The 18,535-nt window shown below is 44.2% G+C and overlaps 1 protein-coding gene across 1 annotated transcript in view; it reads left to right on the plus strand.

Moving 5' to 3' along the window:
- LOC140420335 (heterogeneous nuclear ribonucleoprotein L-like) overlaps positions 1 to 18,535 on the plus strand; it is a 56,358-nt gene that overhangs the window by 32,555 nt on the left and 5,268 nt on the right. The window contains exons 7-12 of the mRNA XM_072504355.1: positions 4,585 to 4,644; positions 6,690 to 6,889; positions 8,930 to 9,051; positions 9,152 to 9,353; positions 17,541 to 17,598; positions 18,372 to 18,467. Coding sequence (XP_072360456.1) covers positions 4,585 to 4,644; positions 6,690 to 6,889; positions 8,930 to 9,051; positions 9,152 to 9,353; positions 17,541 to 17,598; positions 18,372 to 18,467 — 738 coding nt within the window. The remainder of the gene's footprint in view (positions 1 to 4,584; positions 4,645 to 6,689; positions 6,890 to 8,929; positions 9,052 to 9,151; positions 9,354 to 17,540; positions 17,599 to 18,371; positions 18,468 to 18,535) is intronic.

Consider the following 18,535-nt stretch of genomic DNA (forward strand, 5'->3'; position numbering starts at 1 on the left):
CCCTCATTATTTGTGTAGGATTTTAGATTTTATGTGCGCATGAAGAACCTGCTTTCCATGTTAGACCTCCAGCAACAAATGCCAATTTTGCCTTTAGATCAGAATTGGAATGACAGAAATTTCTTTAACTTAGCAACGGGAAATGTGCTAAAATCAGGATCTACTAAAAGCTCTATTAGTTTGCACCATTACCATATTCCAGTTTTGCGCACATAAAATGGATTAACAGCTATCTGTTTTAATTAGCAGCTGAAGATTCATATCTGCTTTTTAAACTTTATGGTAAAGTGTTTTTTTGCCCGTAGCGAATTGAAGCCGGAAAGTTGATCTTTAAACAGGGACTGGTGACAGGTGGGCCTTGGGTGTTGTGAGCTGCAAAAGGGGGGAAATTTAGACTGTACTTTCTCCTATTGCTGTTCTGTGGCTTCCCAGTGGAAATCTCACAGTTAATTATATGAAACATAATCTCTTCTGAATTAATTGACTTGCCAAGGCATTAGTATTTTTCCTCTATTACAACAGTGACTGTATTTCAATAAGTACTTCATTGGTTGTAAAGGGCTTTGAGACATCCTGATGTCATGAAAGGTGCTATAGAATTGTTGGTCTTTATATGTCAAAAGTAGCTATTCTCATTTGTGGAACCAAAGCCTTGAGAGTTACTGGTTTCAGAAGAGAGTAGGAAATATAGAGCAGCCTTCAGGTGCAACTGAGATCTCCCAAGTGGTGCAGCTTCTTAAAACAGTGTCATGGTTCAAACCGAGACACCCAGCCCTTGTATAAAAATGGGGAGGGGTGGTGGCTCTTAATTTTTGGGTAGTGGGATAGAATTTATGTTTGTAAATTTTCAGTAATGCAGCACTACTCTTTTTAAAAGAAAACTGCAGCACTTTAAAAAAAAAAAAGAAAACGGCTTTAGCATGGTTTACATTCTTGCTTTGTTATTTTTTCCCCCAACCCAGACTGTGAACTAATCAAGAGATTTTAAACTTTTTTTAAGGGAGGCCTGAGGTATGAAATCTGTTCACTGAACAGGACGAACAAATTAGTTGTCTTAGCTTTTTATAAAGAAGTGAAATTTGATGCACTCATTTTATAGGAGCTGAAAATATGATCCAAAGTTATAGTTCTTTATGGTTCCTGCTATTGATGCACAGTGGTTTCCTAATTATTGTAACAACTTGACACTTGATGGTTGTATATCTGTACAGTAATTGCTGGTAGTCTAACATCTGTTTGGAAAAATATATTATTCAAGGTTTAGCTGCCTGTGTTGAACTGCACTGTCCTCTGCTGGATGTTTTTGAAGTTCACTTGCAACACTTGTTATAGCACTGTAGCTGCAGCTCACCTACATGAACTGTACATGCAAACAACGCTACGGCACAGAAAATCGCAGCTTTCAAAGTCGCACGCAGTACTCAAGAACATTTCACTCAAAGGGGAAAGAGAGAGAACCAAGACTTCAGTTACAGAGATACTAAATCTTCAAAGCTACATTCACCTTCTGCAGATTAATATCTTCATTGCCGAAAGGATATTGATCTTTTTCCCCCCCTTACTGGAGCAAGACATTTTCTCAGGTACACCAGCGAAGTGACACCACAGAGAGAGAAGAGGGGCAAGCCAGGCAAACTCACCACTTCATGCACCTTGCCAACGAATGCCAGCATTTCGCAGTTACAAATGACAGCAATCCAGCCTTCAGAAACAGAACAGACTCTTAATAAATCTCAGCTCACCCAGACTGCATGCAAACACAACCTCAGGAAACTTGATCAGGAAGGACACTTTTCTTTCCCCCCCCATTCATCGGTGCACAGAGGATATGTTTGCAAGGTGCCATCGTAAGACTGAAATGAAATTCTATTTGAATGCATTAAATGCTGTGAAATAAATCATTAAAGAAAAAACAACTTTTGTAAATTTCAAATGAAGAGAAGAAGTCCACTTAATGACTGCTGTTTTTCACAAAAAAAAAATCATGTGGAAACTTCTTGAGGTTGAGTTTGAGACTTAAATTATTTGAGCTTTTTGTCAAATCCAGGAACTATTGAATGCCTGTTGGATGGATGGTTCTAAAGATTACCAGGGAAAACTGTTTATTTTTATGGTTAACTTCATATCACCATTATAATTTTTTGTTGTGTGTTTAATGGGATAATAATCACGAGTACTGTAATTTTTAAATGGCCACATTCCCTGTGTTAATACTATGCACGCTTTTAAGACCTAAAATATCATTGATGCAAGCTATTTCATGAATTTGTATTTTCTTTTACTTTGGAAGTTATGAAGCCCTTTTATCTTTTTTGAGACACAGGTAACATCCTTGACTGAATCAGAAGGTCATGTGTGTCCCATGTCCTAAAGCTTGAGTCTTTTCTCTCAATTTTTCGAATTAAGGGGCAATTTAGCGTCACCAATTCACCAGGCGCTGGTTTAGCATAGGGCTAAAGAGTTGGCTTTTAAGGCAGGCCAGCAGCACGGTTCAATTCCCGTACCAGCCTCCCCGAACAGGCGCCGGAATGTGGCGACTAGGGGCTTTTCACAGTAACTTCATTTAAAGCCTACTTGTGACAAGCGATTTTCATTTCATTTCTTTTTGGGTTGTGGGGTGAGACCCATGCAGATACTGGGTGAATGTGCAAACTCTACATGGAGAGTGACCCGAGGCTGAGATCGAACCCGGGTCCTCAGTGCCGTGAGGCAGCAGTGCTAACCACTAAGCTACCATGACGGCCCCAACTTGAGTCTCTTGTATAGGCTGCGCCTTCACTACAGTACTGAAGGAGTGCTGCACTATCGCAGGTCCTGTCATACAGTTAGATGCTAAATCGAGGTCCTGTCTGGTGAGTGTACAAACACTTATTCAAATATTTAATTCAGGGATGTTCTCTTAGTGACCTCATACAGCCCTGAAAAAAATTGGCATTACCACATTACTGCGTAACAGTGGCTATGTGACTATATGTCAAAAAGTCGTTCATTAACTGAAATACATCAGGGATATCCCAAGGACGGCGACACTGATGTGTCAGTTCTGTACCAACTGCCTGTAACAGTTGCATAGTTCGTGGTGCTGAAAGTGTAAAATTGTGCATACCCACAAATCTTGATGTAAATGTGGCAGAGTACAAGAACATAATTCTGATTCTGACCTATATGACACCCAACTTGAGTGCTCTGAGCTGTTGCTTAAGGCGCAATGGATAATTATGCTGACCAAGCACATTCATTTGTGTTCAACTTTTTCTCTTCTCCCCCCCCCCCCCCAATTTACTCACAAAAAATAGGAGAAAAAGTGGTCTGCTTTTTGCGTAATCATCAAGAGCTACGTGTATACCTCCTTGTTTTCCCTGCACTCGCTGCAATTGAATGAAGATACACTTCTGGGAGTAACAGGAGCAATTTGGTAATTTTCAAATGCTGTCTCTCTAGGATGTACACCCTTTGAGCAGCACCACCCTCTGCTCTGCTGGCTTCCATATTTGAATGTCTGGACAGAGATTTGCTGGACTCGCCGTAAAACAGAGAGTGAAGGGAAAATGTTTGTTTCCAGCTTTAACCACCTCACTACAGAATGCCTTTAATATTGGAAGAAAGATGGCTTCAACAAGATCTGTAGTGGACCTTTTTTCATTTGCAGTTGAGTTGCAATATTGCACATACTGTCTTGGTCCCATTACTGGTCGTGGAATTTGTGTCAATTGCTTTAGAGATTATAATCCTATTTGATGGTTCAGTTACCTACTTTCAACCTAACCTCTTGCAGTAGTGGGGACATCAATCTGCTACAAGTATGTGTCATTTGATGATAAATAGTGTTTGCAAGAAAATGCTGTTAAAAAGGCACTGTATTTTTGGGTCTTAAAAGTTGTATAAATGTTTTGGCTGATCCATTTTACCTGATCTTTTGCATTACATTCAACTGTTCCAGGATTTGTGATTAAAGCTTCAATGTTGGTTGACCAAGTCCATACCTTAAAATAGATGGCTATAATTTCAAAGCCAAAAGGTTTGTTCAATATTCTGCTGCAATTCTGGATATTTAACTTTATGCGTCAGTTTGGCAGAGCATCACTGACCAATGACCTAAGCAAATTTCTGGATAGAATGTGTTGTTTGTAATGGTTTAAAGCCATTGGATTTGGCCAACCAACAGCGGTCTCCTATTTTTACCATGTGTAAAGTTTTTAAAAAATTGATGTATGTTCACCTTTAAAACCCTGTATTTACTGATTATAAAACTGTAATGCAGGGGCGAAGCATCTCGCTTTTGCTGAATCCTCCTGCAAGTTATTAAGAAGGCCGTTTTGAAACTGCTCTATCTTGCTGTTTGAAGCTTATGGTACAAAAGAACAGGTACTGCTTTTTCAAAATTGTATTTTTATCAATTGTAAAATTGACCAAATGTACAAATGTTTTTTGACTTTCTGTACAATGTATTAATGTTGAAAATGTGTAGTTTTTAAATACTGCGCAGAGGGAACCTAGGTGCTGAATTTAACTACTTGTATTTAACTACTTGTATAATTATGCAACATCTGCAAACCATCTAATTTCCCCTCTTCTTGATTCCAGATGAAAGAAGACGACAAGGACAGCCAGCCCTTCTGGGAGATCACCCGTCAACATATGGGGGTAATCAATGGTTCTGGTGCAATATTTTAAGAGGGCCCTCTCCAACCTCATTGTTACCTTTTAAAAATTTAAAACATTTTTTCCAATTAAGGAGCACTTTAGCGTGGCCAATCCACCTTTTTGGGTTGTGGGGGCGAGACCCACGCAAACACGGGGAGAATGTGCAAACTCCACATGGGCCGGGATTGAACCCAGGTCCTAATCTCAGTGAGGCGTAGTGATATTGTTACCTTTTCACCTATTTTGTTTTATTTTATGAAACTTTTTTCCCTCTTGAGTAACGTTTTAATCAGAGGGAGAACTCTTTAATTTTCTTTCAAGCCTTTATCAGAAAATGAAGGAGGGCCGTTGGAATTTTAAAATTCTATTTGCCATTGCGTAAACTATTTATTGAATCTTCCATTGCTGAATTTGAATTTGCCGTGCAACATTAATAGTAGTTTCTACAGGAAGGGGACTTTCTTTCCCCCACCCACCCAACCAACTTTGTTATTTATGTTGTGTTTTTACAGTTCTTGGACCGTTCTGAAATTTGTTCCTCTGTCTCCTTCCCAATATTTGTCCTATAATGCATCCAGCAATATAATAGTGTCTATTTCATTCATTCATTCTAACTAAATAGATCCTGTCATGGAACCCTTCAATACAGCATCCATTTCCAGTCTTGTAACAGCATCATCAATCAATATTGCCACCTATTTCCTTCTACTCCTACCTTCTCATTCCTGAATGCATGGAATCAGGAATATTAGTGTCCATTCCTTCCCTTTCTTGAGCCAGGGATGCTGTTATTGCCCATAATATTATCTCATCTGGCTACTTCAATCTGCAAAGACTGAGGCTCCATGCATGTACGTAGTTGCATTCTAAATTAATCTAAATCTGCTCCTCGCCACCCTCGTATTTTTGAGCCGCTCTTGATTCCAATACATAGAACATACAGTGCAGAAGGTGGCCATTTGGCCCATCGAGTCTGCACCGACCCACTTAAGCCCTCACTTCCACCCTATCCATGTAACCCAATAACCACTCCTAACCTTTTTGGTCACTAAGGGCAATTTATCATGCCCAATCCACCTAACCTGCACGTCTTTGGACTGAGGGGAGAAACCGGAGCACGTGCAGACTCCGCACAGACAGAGACCCAGCGGGGAATCGAACCTGGGACCCTGGAGCTGTGACGCCACAGTGCTATCCACTTGTGCTACCGTGCTGCCCTACATTTTGTCTCTGCCTGCACATCATGCATCTTCTCCAATGCTTCATTTGGTGTCCTTTCCCTTGCTTCCATTGACCTTGATGCTGCATAATAAATGATGTGGAGATGCTGGTGTTGGACTGGGGTGAACACAGTAAGAAGTCTTACAACACCAGGTTAAAATCCAACAGGTTTGTTTCAAACACTAGCTTTCGGAGCACTGCTCCTTGCTCAGGTGAGGAAGGAGTAGTGCTCCGAAAGCTAGTGTTTGAAACAAACCGGTTGGACTTTCACCTGGTGTTGTAAGACTTCTTACATAATAAATGGAGCATGGACCTGGTATAGTGCATGCTGATTTAATCAACAGCCCTTGCCATTTCTCCAGGAGACTTGCAACTACCATCCCTCAATTCATTTTTTATGCTAAGATCCCAGAAAGGAGCACGGTACAGCAGTTACATGTGTGAAGTGTAAAAGTTGTTCATATGTATGTTGGCATATTTGGAAGTAAAACAGAACAAAAATAAAGTCCATAAAATAATGAAAGGCTGAGAGGGATGCTTTTTATAAATTTTAAGTACCCAATTAAAGAGCAATTTAGCACGGCCAATCCATCTATCCTGCACATCTTGGGGTTATGGGGGGTCAAATTCACGTAGACAAGGGGATGTGCAAACCCCACACGGAAAGTGACCTGGGAGGGATGAGGGATGGTAACACTTCATGATAGCATTGTGGTGAATAAATAAAACTGCTGCACCGTTTAGGTATCTATTTCGATACTATAATCTATGTGCAAGTGTTTTATATATTGGGCATAAAAGGTAATTTATCAATCTTTGAACAGGCTTTCAAGCAAACCCATTGGCATTGACACACAGAATGGATGCTCGCTCTTCCAACAACAGGCCTATGCATCTCTACTCGTCTCCTGACTTTGAGTATGTGCCCCAAGGCAGAGTTATAATGATCTATGGACTTAATCCACACAAAATGAATTGTGAAAAAATCTTCAATCTTCTCTGCCTCTATGGCAATATTGAAAAGGTAAGACTTGCCCTGTTTTTATTGGTCTTGGTTGATAAGGCCTGCTTGTATCTTCTACCATTTTGAAGCTTTTCTGAATTGACTTTTTCAAAGAAGCGAGTTCTGTGCTCGAGTCAGAAAGCAGTGATTGATTTGCCAATGTTTAATTTTAAGATTATAAAAAGATTATATAAAGGAGAAACTAGGTTTCCATCTGAAGCTGTTCAAATTCCATTTGATTTTATTTATTTTACAAAATCAGAGTACCCAATTTTTTATCCCAATTGAGGGAGAATTTAGCGTGGCCAATTCACCAACCCTGTCCATCTTTCTGGATCGTGGGGGTGAGACCTGTGCCGACGCGGGAATAATGTGCAAGCTCAACGCGGACAGTGACCCGGCACCGGGATCGAATTAGGTCATCGGCGCCATGAGGCCCGTGCAAATTCCATTTTAAACCATGCAGTGTTCCACCCTATAATTTGAACATATTGGAACCATGGTATTTGAAGATTAGGGGCAACACAATGGCGCAGTGGCTAGCACTGCTGCCGAGAACCCATGTTCGATCCCAGCCCCGGGTCATTGTCCATGTGGAGTTTGCACATTCTCCCCTTGTGTTTGTCTCACCCCCAGAACCCAAAGATGTGCAGCGTAGGTGAATTGGCCACGTTGGATTGCCCCTTAATTGGGGGGGGGGGGAAGAATTGGGTACTCTAAATTAAAAAAAATTATTTCAGAGTTGCCAACTAGCACGGATTATCCGTTTTTTATATGGAAAATCCGTTCTCATTGCAATACGGAAAAGAAGACCCGCGATTTGCAAGCAGCCTCCCGAAGTGCATTATTTGGTTTCCTTGGCGACAGGGCCGGCGCAGAGGTTCCCCCTGCCCCGCCCCACACATTAACAGCATGTGGGTCGGACCGGCATGGGCTGTTAGCGTGCGGAGAGGAGAGAGGGCAGGGCTCTGTTGCCAAGGAAACAAATATGTACCTCGATGCCTCGTGTCAGGTGATCCTGACCTTCGTGCAGTCTCTGAGGCATTGAGATGCCTGGATTTTATTGGGATAAAAATCACGTCGAGGGAGGGTAGACTACAGTAAGTAGACTCAACACTAGCTCTATCACTGATCTTTGTAGAGCACTGCTATGTATTTAAAGAAAAGAAAGTGCTGGAAATACCCATGTCAGGCAGCAACAAGGGGGCGAGAAGCAGACTTAACATTTCAGAATTCTTGAAAGGCCATTGATCTGACATTTTAACTCTACTTCCCTCTTTCTATACTGGTGGAGTGCAGCTGATAATACATTGCACATTATTAAGTTTCAGCAGGATTCAGTTCATAAATCCTTGTTTTACTTGTGGAAACTGCCCTTTTTGCTGTCAGCATGAAACAAAAATGCTAAAAAAGTAAACTTGAAACATCATGCATCTATTTAACCATACCTTCTGCTTTTTGCTCTTCTCCCTTTACTATCATAAACCCTAATTTGAACATTAAATCTGTTAGTGCTACTTCATGAAAATATTTTTTGAAAGAGAAATGCACTGGATCTCTTTTTGTCAATACACAATTTCTTGTAGGAATTCAATTAAGTTTGTCAGGTGTTCAGGACAATTTTGAACTTCATGTAAAAAGGCGAATGTTTTGTTCACGTTTTTCATTCTGAGATTTACTGAATGTTTGAAAGTTAATTTGAAACACTCATGATGATGTACATGTATGAACCATTGGATTTGCACTTTCCATTTGTGTTTTAGATTTGTGCAATAAAGTTGTAAAGCTATACTTCAGATTGGTGGGCATTTTTCCTTTGAAATGAAAATCTGGATTTTACTACCAAAATACTGATTTGGTATCTGGAATACTTATTTCTGTTGGGAAAGGTTGGAAGGTCTGGTATTTGAAGATTAATTAGCCATTAAATCAGGGAGAAGAGCACAGCAAGAATTATGTTATTAAAAATAATTAAAATTTGGTGTGATCTCTTCAGGATGCTGTTGCCAATAAAACAAAATACTAGTATTCATTCTATAAACTACTATTTGTTGTTCTTAGATCAAGTTCATGAAGAGCATGCCTGATGCTGCCATGGTCGAAATGGGTGATGAATTTTCTGTGGAGCGAGCCATCACCCATCTAAACAGTGTTGAGATGTTTGGAAAGAAACTTAACTTGTGGTAAGCGTTTTAAAAAAAAAAGCTCAATTATAGAGAAGAGTTTGCAGTTTCAATTATTGTTCTATGGACAGTTTTCATATTCTAAACTATGCCACTACAGTGTGTCTAAGCAGGCATCGATTGTGCCAAGTCAATCGTATGAGTTAGTGGACGGTACTGATAGTTACAAGGAGTTCACCAACTCGAGGAATAACCGCTTCACTAATCCCGGGCAGGCAGCCAAAAACAGGATCCAACCGCCTTCCAATGTGCTCCATTTCTTCAATGCTCCACCTTGTGTAACAGAAGAAATATTTCAAGAGGTAAGATTTATGATGTGAATGTAATGGTACAAGAGTTCACTATTCCGTAGCCAGCAGTTAAAGGCTGCAGTCTATCCTGGTAGTTCACACATTGCAAAAGTGTGCTAGTGGTGGAGAGTGGATATTGAGTTCAAGGGGGATTAGCCAAGCAACTGTTTTTATTGTTGCAGGTGCACCTATCCAGGCTAGTGGTGAGTGCTCTGTCACTTCCTGACTTGAGCCTTTGTAGAAAGGGATTGGGTGGTGAACCATTTATTAGAGTATTTGACTCTCGCTGCTCTTGTGTTGCTGTGCCTGGTCCAGTCAAATTTCTGATCTATGGCCACCGTCCCATCCAGAATATTTTATGTTGAAGGACCCTGTCCCATCCAGAATATTGATATTGAAGACTTGGCTAGTTGCCATCAAAAAGAAGCTTGTATACCACGGAAACAAGAGTTCCATGGCAACATTCCCCTTAAACCGTGGAGGTGCACAACAACTTTTAAATTCATTGTAGAGGCTACACATATATTGGCATTGTGTGTGCGGCCGGGAACTTGAACCACCTGCACACTACATAATAAATTAAAGGGAATGTTAGTCCATGGTACAACTTGCATGACCATTTACACTTGCTGATAAATCCAGGTTGGGTTCTTGACTTGGTTTGATGGTACTAAAAGAAGTGAGGTGTGACCTTGCTGGTGAAGTAACAGTTTGCAGTGATGTGCAACTGTCTCGTTGGTGACTCTTAGCGCCATAAAGATGCCCAGATTTGGATTGCTGTATCTGTCCTACTTTGCATGGCCATTGTACTCCACAACACGATGCAGAAAGTTCTCAGTCTCGTCTTAATATATAGTGCTCACCTATATTAATGCTGTCGTACCTGTGGTAGATAGGTGGTCAGTTCAAACAAAAATTACTTTTGTTGGTTCCATTACTCTTTCTGCAACCATACCAATCCGGATTCGGATAGTTTGTCAGTGGTGGTACTAAGTGACTTTTGGTCATTTGGTGTTCCCACCCACAGTAAATTTTGTGCCTTTGGCCAGTACGTTTTGTAAATGGGCAGTCAACATTGAGTATTTTGTCACTTGAAGTGATGGCCCTCGTTGGACCTGGCGCCTGTGAAATGGCATATTTTGGTAGGCAGAATGAGGAAAGGTGCCAACACAAAATAAAAGGCACAATTCTAAAAGTCTTGTAGGAAGAAGGCAGACTTTAGTTTATGTGCAGAAATTGTTGAAGGTGGCAAAATCAGTTGGAAAAAATGATTTAAAAGACGTGTGATCCTGAGCTATATAAGTGGAGGCATAGAGCACAAAAGTGAGGAAATCATGGTGAACTGGTAAAGTTGGTTTGGCATCAACTAGAGTATTGTGTCCAATTCTGTCCACATTTAGGAAGGATCACAGCCTTCTGCCAATGGGACCAAAGATTGTGTTGAAAATCATGAACAGATGGGATAAATTGTTCCCATTGGCAGAAGGATTGAGAAGTAGAGGACACCAGTTTAGGTGATGGCAAACAACCAAGGGCAACATTGGAAACTTCCTTGTGCAGCAAAGTATTTAGGATCTGGAATACACTGTCTTAGAGTGTGTTGGAGGCAGATTTAGTTGTGGCTTTCAAAACCGATTTTGATAATTGCCTGAGGAGAGAATATGCAGGGCGAAGAGGAAAGTGAAGATGAATGGGATTAGTGAGTTGCTTTTTTTGGATGGCTGATTTGAACCCGACTGTCATTGTCCTGTGACCCTATCTCTTTGGATCTTTCCTGCCAATGGGATGGATCCCAAGAGATGTTGATGGAATCTTGGAGGCTGAATGTGATTCTGTGACATGATTGTCAGGCTGTTGCTTTACCAGTCTTTGGTGTTTTCCTGCTGACTTAGGATGTTGGGCTCCTGCAGGGAATCGACCGCCTGCCCCATTGCACAGATTAGCAGTTTGTTAATTAAATTCCAAAATTTGACAATAATGGGATTTGAACTCAACCGAATTGCTTGTCAGTATGTATGCTAATTCTTTTTGGTATTTCTAACCGACTCCTCACTGTTCACTGGGTAGGATACTGGCAATGGAGCTTGTGGATATTGTGAGGTTTTGAGTAGGATGGAGTGTGAAAGGGACAACATTTATTTTAAAAAAAACATTGAGTACCCAATTATTTTTTCCAATTAAGGGGCAATTTAGTGTGGCCAATCCACCTAATGTGCACATCTTTGGGTTGTGGGGGGGTGAAACCCATGCAGACACAGGGAGAATGTGCAAACTCCACACAGACAGTGACCCGGGGCCGGGATCGAACCTGGATCCTCAGCGCTGTATGCATCATTGCTAACCACTGTGCCGCCCGAACGGGACATTATGTCTAGTCTGGAGGACTGTTTTTGGCATAATTCGAGACCCAAACTAGATTCATTCCCTTTCAGAATTTTAGGAACTTTCATTGTTTGAACAGGTTTTCTTTCATTTGGAGATGGGGCAATGAAAAGCTGTGCGCACTCGGCTTACATTATCTGCAATGAAGTTATTGTGGAAATCCCCTAGTCACCACACTAGCCCGTACCAGCCTTCCCGAACAGGCGCTGTAATGTGGCGACTAGGGGCTTTTCACAGTAACTTCATTTGAAGCCTACTTGTGACAATAAGCGATTTTCATTTCATTTCATTTCACTACGGCGCCTGTTCGGGTACACTGAGGGAGAATTCAGAATGTCCAATTCACCTAACCTTTCGGGACATGTGGGAGGAAACCGGAGTACCTGGAGGAAACCCATGCAAACACTGGGAGAACGTGCAGACTCCGCACGGAACAGTGACCCAAGCCGGGAATCAAAATCGAGGCTCCCTGCTGCTGTGAAGCAATGTGCTAGCTACTGTTGCCCATAAAACATAACTTTAAAACATTTTTTCACAGTTTAACAAATTTAACAAATTAACATTCTAAACAACCTAGCGGCCCGACGCACGCAACCACATCACAATAACATACCCAACTACCCTCCCACCCTAGCTACCCGTATATTAGATTCCCTGTCCTTACTGCCATGCCTCCCATTTTCTCCCCCCTCCCCTTTCTGCTGACGTTCAATTTTTCTTATAAGAAGTCAATGAACGGCTGCCACCTCCGAGCAAACCCCTGAGTTGAACCTCAGGGCGAACTTAACCTTATCCAGCCTGAGAAACCCTGCCATGTCGCCAACCCACACTCCTGATTTTGGAGTCTCTGAGTCCCTCCATCCCAGCAAAGTCCGACTCCGGAATATCTGGGAGGAGAAGGCCAGAACTTCGGCCTCTTTCCCCCCCCCCCCCCCCCCCCCCCCCTCTCGGGCCCCTGAATCTTCCAATACCCCAAATATTGCCAATTCTGGACTCTTGAGTCACCCTCCCTTCCTCTGATATAACGTCTGCAAATCCCTGCCAGAATGCCCTCAACTTCGGACACGCCCAGAACATATGCACATGATTCGCCGGGCTTCCCCCACAGCGACCGTACCTGTCCTCCACTTCCTCTCAAAACCTATTCATCCAGGCTACCATCATGTGGGCCCTATGAACCACCTTGAACTGGATCAGGCTAAGCCTGGCACACGACGAGGATGAATTGACTCTCCAAGGCCTTTTCCCACAGTCCGACTTCCAGCTCCCCTCCCAACTCTTCCTCCCACTTCCTCTTCACTTCCCCGATTGGGACCCCTTCCCACTCTATGAATTCTTTGTATATCTCCGAGACCCTCCCCTCCCCAACACCTGTTTTAGACATTACCTTATCTTGTAGTCCCCTTGGGGAGGCGAGGAAAGCTTGGAACATGCCCCCGGACGAAGTCCCGTACCTGTGGGTACTGAAACCTGTACCCACGTCAACTCAAACTCCTCCTCTATTGCCTCCAGGCTCAGAAAGCCCTCAATGAAGAGATCCCCAAATCTCTCAATCCCTGCCCGCTACCACCTCCAAAAGACCCCCCCCCGCGGAACAAACCGGTGATTATCACAAATCGGTGACCATACTGACGCCCCCTCCTAACTCATGTGCTGACTCCATTGTCCCCACACCCTCCGGGCTGCCACTACAACTGGGCTTGAGGAGTACCGAGCCGGCGAGAACGGCAGGGGTGCCGTTAGCAAAGCCTCCAAACTCGTACCCTTACACGATGCCGCCTCTACTCGCTCCCACACCGACACTACCGCACTTCCTAACCATTGATATGTTGGCCGCCCAGTAGTTTATAAAAGTTGGCATGGCGAAGTCCCCCTCCCCGTGCCCCCGTTCCAAAAGTACCTTCTTCACCTTCGGGGTCTTACCAGCCCATACAAAACCCGAGATCGCCGCGTTCATCTTTCTGAAAAAAGCCTTGGGGATAAAAATTGGAAGACATTGGAAAACAAACAGCAACCTCTGGAAGACTGTCATCTTCACAGTCTGCATCCTCCCTGCCAATGACAGCGGGAGCGGGAATTCTCTTTTCCTATGCTCAACCGCCCTGCCCGGATTTAACATGGAGCTGACCCCAGTCCCTAGCCATTTGAATCCCCAGGTACCTAAAACTCCTACCCATCACTTTGAACGGTAACTCCCTCAGTCTCCTCTCCTGCCCCCATGCCTGGATCACGAACATCTCACTCTTGCCCATATTTAACTTGTAGCCTGAGAACCAACCAAAGTCTTCCAGTATCTCCATAAATCCAGCCATCCCCCCCAGCGAATCTGTTATGCACTGGAGCAAATCGTCTGCGTAGAGCGAGACCCTATGTTCCAACCCCTCTCTCGCTATCCCCCGCCAAACATTCAATGACCTAACGGCCATTGCCAAGGGCTCTATGGGGAGTGGGGAGAGCGGACACCCCTGTCTTGTCCCCCTACACAAATGACAAGTATTCTGACCGGTCCTTACATTCGCCACCGGTGCCTGGTATAGCAACCAGACCCAGTCCACAAATCCCTGCCCGAACCCAATCGCACAAGTACTTCCACTCCACCCGGTCAAAGGTCAAATTCCCCATATTCTGCATCCATGGCTGCTACCACCTCAACTTTGTGCCCCGCCGCTGGCATCATTATAACATTTAGGAGCCGTCTAATGTTGGACGTCAAGTGCTGTCCCTTCACAAATCCCGTCTGGTCCTTCCCTATTACCCCCGGGACACAGTCCTCTATCCTGTGGCCAGGATCTTTGCCAGCAACTTCGCATCTACATTCAAAAGAGAATTCGGCCTATACGATCCACAGCTCTCTGGATCCTTATCCCGCTTCAAAATAAGGGAAATTGATGCCTGTGATAACATTGGAGGGAGCACTCCCAGCTCCTTGAACTCATTAAAGGCCTTTACCAAGAATGGCCAGAGTAACCCAGAAAACCTTTTGTAAAATTCCACTGGGTATCAGTCAGGTCCCAGAGCCTTACCCGATTGCATCGCCCCAGAGTCTGTCTATCATCTCCCCAAGCCCGATTGGGCCTCCCAATCCTTCCACCAACTACTTATCTACCCTCGGGAACTCCAGCCCCCCCAATAATCGCTTCATACCCTCCTCCCCGGCCGGGGGTTCCGATTTATAAAGTCGGCTATAAAATTTCGGAAACACCTCGTTCACCCCTCCGGGTCCACAACCACCTCCCTTGTATCCTTTATTTTCCCAATTTCTCTTGCCGCCTCCTGTTTCCTCAACATCCTGCTGGCTTTTCCCCCATATTCATACACCACCCCCTTTACCCTCCTCAGCTTACCTGTGCCCCTCTGCCTTGCCTGTGGACAGGAGCTCAAATTACATTTGCAGTCTCTGACGCTCCTTGAGGAGCCCCACATCCAGAGACTCTGCATGTCTCCTGTCCACCTGTAAAATTTCACCTACCAGCCTGTCCAACTCCACCCGTTCAGTCTTCTCCCTGTGAGCCTGAATCGAAAGCTGCTTTCAGTGCCTCCCACGCCACCCCTGCTGAGATCTCACCCGTATCATTACTCTTTATCGACCCCCAAATGGCCTCCCTCACCAGCTCACACACCTCATCCTTCGCTAGTAGTCCTACATCTAGCCTCCATTGCGGCCGCTGGAGGCCTTTCCTTTACTCACTCGCAGATCTACCCAGTGTGAGATGTGGTCCGACACCACAATTGCTGAATATTCCGTATCCACCACCTCCGCCAGCAGCGTTTTGTCCAGCACGAAAAAGTCTATATGGAGTACACTTTGTGCACATGGGAGTAGAATGAAAACTCCTTACTCCTTGGCCTCCTGAATCTCCATAGATCCACCCCTCCCATGCGCTCCATATACTCCCGCAGCTCTTTTGCCATTGCTGATACCTTTCCAGTCCTGGGACTCGACCGGTCCAGTCTCAGATCCAGGACCATGTTGAAATCTCTTTCCCCCCCCCAAATCAATCTGTGCGAGTCCAGGTCCGGAATCTTCCCTAGCACCCTCCTAATGAACTCAACATCATCCCAGTTTGGGGCGTATATATTCACCAGCACCACGGCCATTCCCTCCAGCTTCCCGCTAACCATAATAAATCTAATCCCCGGGTCTGCCTCTTATCTTCCCCCACCTCGAATGCCACCTTTTTGTTGACCAGAATTTCAACCCCCTTGTTTTAAAGTCCAATCCCGAGTGAAACACTGGCCCGACCCATCCCTTCCTCAATCTAACCTGATCTCCCAGTTTTAATTGTGTCTCCTGCAGCACGGCCACGTCCACCTTTTTACCTCAAGTGTGCAGACACACAGGCTCTTTTGACCGGCCCATTCAGTCCACGAACATGCCACGTGACCAACCTGATCGAGGGCCCCCTGCCCCCCTCCCCTGTCGCTCAGCCATAGCCTCTCCTAGGCCAGCCCTTGGCCCATGCCCCGCACCTCACCTAGCCCGCTCTCCGGCAGCTACCGTCATCAACTATTTTCCTCCACCACCCTAAAAGTCCCTACCCCGTCAGCAGTCTACCCCCCCCGCCCCCTCCCCCTCATTGGTCTTCAGCTCACCCCCACTATGCTTCCGTGAACTAGTCCTCCCAGCTAGCCTGGCAGCTCCCGCCCCTGGCGCCTAGCATCCTATCCCCCACTGATATCCCCCCCCGCTCTTAATGCAAACTTCCAAAACAATGGCAAGAAGCAAAAACAAACAATCCCTCCCAAGATCCAAGCACAAAGGCCCACCCCATCTCCCTTAACAAAGTATTATCTAGTCAACTAACCTCACTCAGAACCGAATGAAAAACAGAAAAAGAAAGAAAATATATATACGGAGCCTCAAACGTCTTTCCAAACATCGCAAATTAAACGTTGAAAGTTTTACAAAACATAGCTCATAGCTCAGTTCCCCACAGTCAGAGTTCAAGGTCTTCATTCTCCCGTCAGTTTATTGTCTTTCATAAAGTCCACGACGGCCTCCGGCGAGCCAAAGTACAGCTCCCGACCTTCCTAGGTCACCCATAGACAGGCTGGGTAAGGCCGGGTAAAGCAGACCAAACTTTATTCCTTTCTCATATAGGGCCGACTTGACCTTATTGAAACTCGCCCTCCTCTTTGCGAGTTCGGCTCCCAAGTCCTGGTACACCGGATCTCGGCATCTTCCCACACACACCGCTTTGTCTGCCTGGCCTCCCTCATAATACGTTCCTTGTCTAGGAACCAATGTAGTCGTACCACCATCGCCCTCGGGGGCACGCCCCTGGTGCTTAAGTATAAGAGCCCTCCAACGGCTTGTCGAACGCACCTTCCCCCATCAGCTTCTCCAGCATCTTCCCCACGTATGCACCAGCCTCCGACCCTTCTTTCCCCTCCGGCAGACCCACGATCCGCATGTTCTGCCTCCGTGAACGGTTCTCCAGGTCCTCCACTTTCTCCAACAGTCGCTTCTGCTGGTCCTGCAGCATCCCAATCTCCGCTGCCATCGAGGTGGACTGTTCTTCGTCTCCATCAACTAGGGGTCCCCTGCTTTTGTTCCTGCTTCTACACCTTTACTTCACAAAATTCTACAACATTCCGGCGTAAAAGCCACAAAAAGACCACCATGAGCGCGAGCTGCCAAATTTGCGACCTTTCACTCCATGGCCGCCACCGGAAGTCGCCCATAAGACATAACTAGCATAGAATGGCAATTCTGCATTCATTAAGAATAGTACACTGGTAGTTGTGATGCACTGAGATGATGGCTTCACTGTTATACTTTATTTCACACTCTTTTGCAACTCTCATCTTGCATAGGTTTGCGAGGATTGCGAACTGAAAGCTTTTAGAACTTTCAAGACATTTACTGGGAAATGTAAGTAATACAATTGTGAAAGTTGACGATTGAAAACTGTCCCAAATATAATTTATTATCCTCTGCTAGTTTGGAGAAGCTTAATTTTTGATAAAGATCTTTTATTAATGTTTTGAGAATTAACCATGCTTTGCTTCTAACTAGATCAACTTTGAGCATTGTATGTGATTGTGGGTACAGATGTTATTTCGTGGTTAATTCAAGGTGATTTGCATCTCCTCTCTTTACATCACCTTCAATTTGATAACCATTTACATGCATATTTATTATAATGAGGTGTTTTGCAAAGAGATGGACACCGAACAAAAGTTTAGGAGATGGGGCCTAGCTGAAGAAAAGGTGGTTTCTGAGGGCGTGCAAGCTGTTGGACTTTGGAAAGGGAACACCAGGGTACTAGGAATATTAGTTGATGACGGTGGAAGAGGAACACATACGTGTAGAATGAGAGGAGCAGAGGGGTGTAAATTGGAGGTATATGTTTGGAAAGGTTTTTCATAGGTGGAGCAAAGTTTCATGGACTACACAGATTTTAAAATCTGTGTACTCTGAGCGGACAATTGTCTTTAAAGCCTGGATTTTCTGAAAGGTTTTCAGCCTTGCCTTTATTTGTCTGCAGAAAGGTTTATTTGACGGTGGACGACAAGACATGACCATTTTCACACTGTATGGCAAAACCTGACTGCATATGAACAGTCAGATAGTGTTGATACCAGTTCAAAATTACTCTAGTATTTTATGATGGTCTACTTGCAAGATTACTTTCTACTTTCTAGCTGACAGGAGTTTGTCTGGCCTGTTGGAGTGGGAGACGAAAAGCGATGCCGTGGAAGCACTGACAGTCCTGAATCACTACCAGATGAAAAACACAAGTAAGTTTCCATGATAAATGGGATGATCAAAGACTAAAAGTTTCAGATTGTATGACCGGTAAGGATTC

This window comes from Scyliorhinus torazame, chromosome 1 (assembly GCF_047496885.1).
Source record: "Scyliorhinus torazame isolate Kashiwa2021f chromosome 1, sScyTor2.1, whole genome shotgun sequence".
Lineage (NCBI taxonomy): Eukaryota > Metazoa > Chordata > Chondrichthyes > Carcharhiniformes > Scyliorhinidae > Scyliorhinus > Scyliorhinus torazame.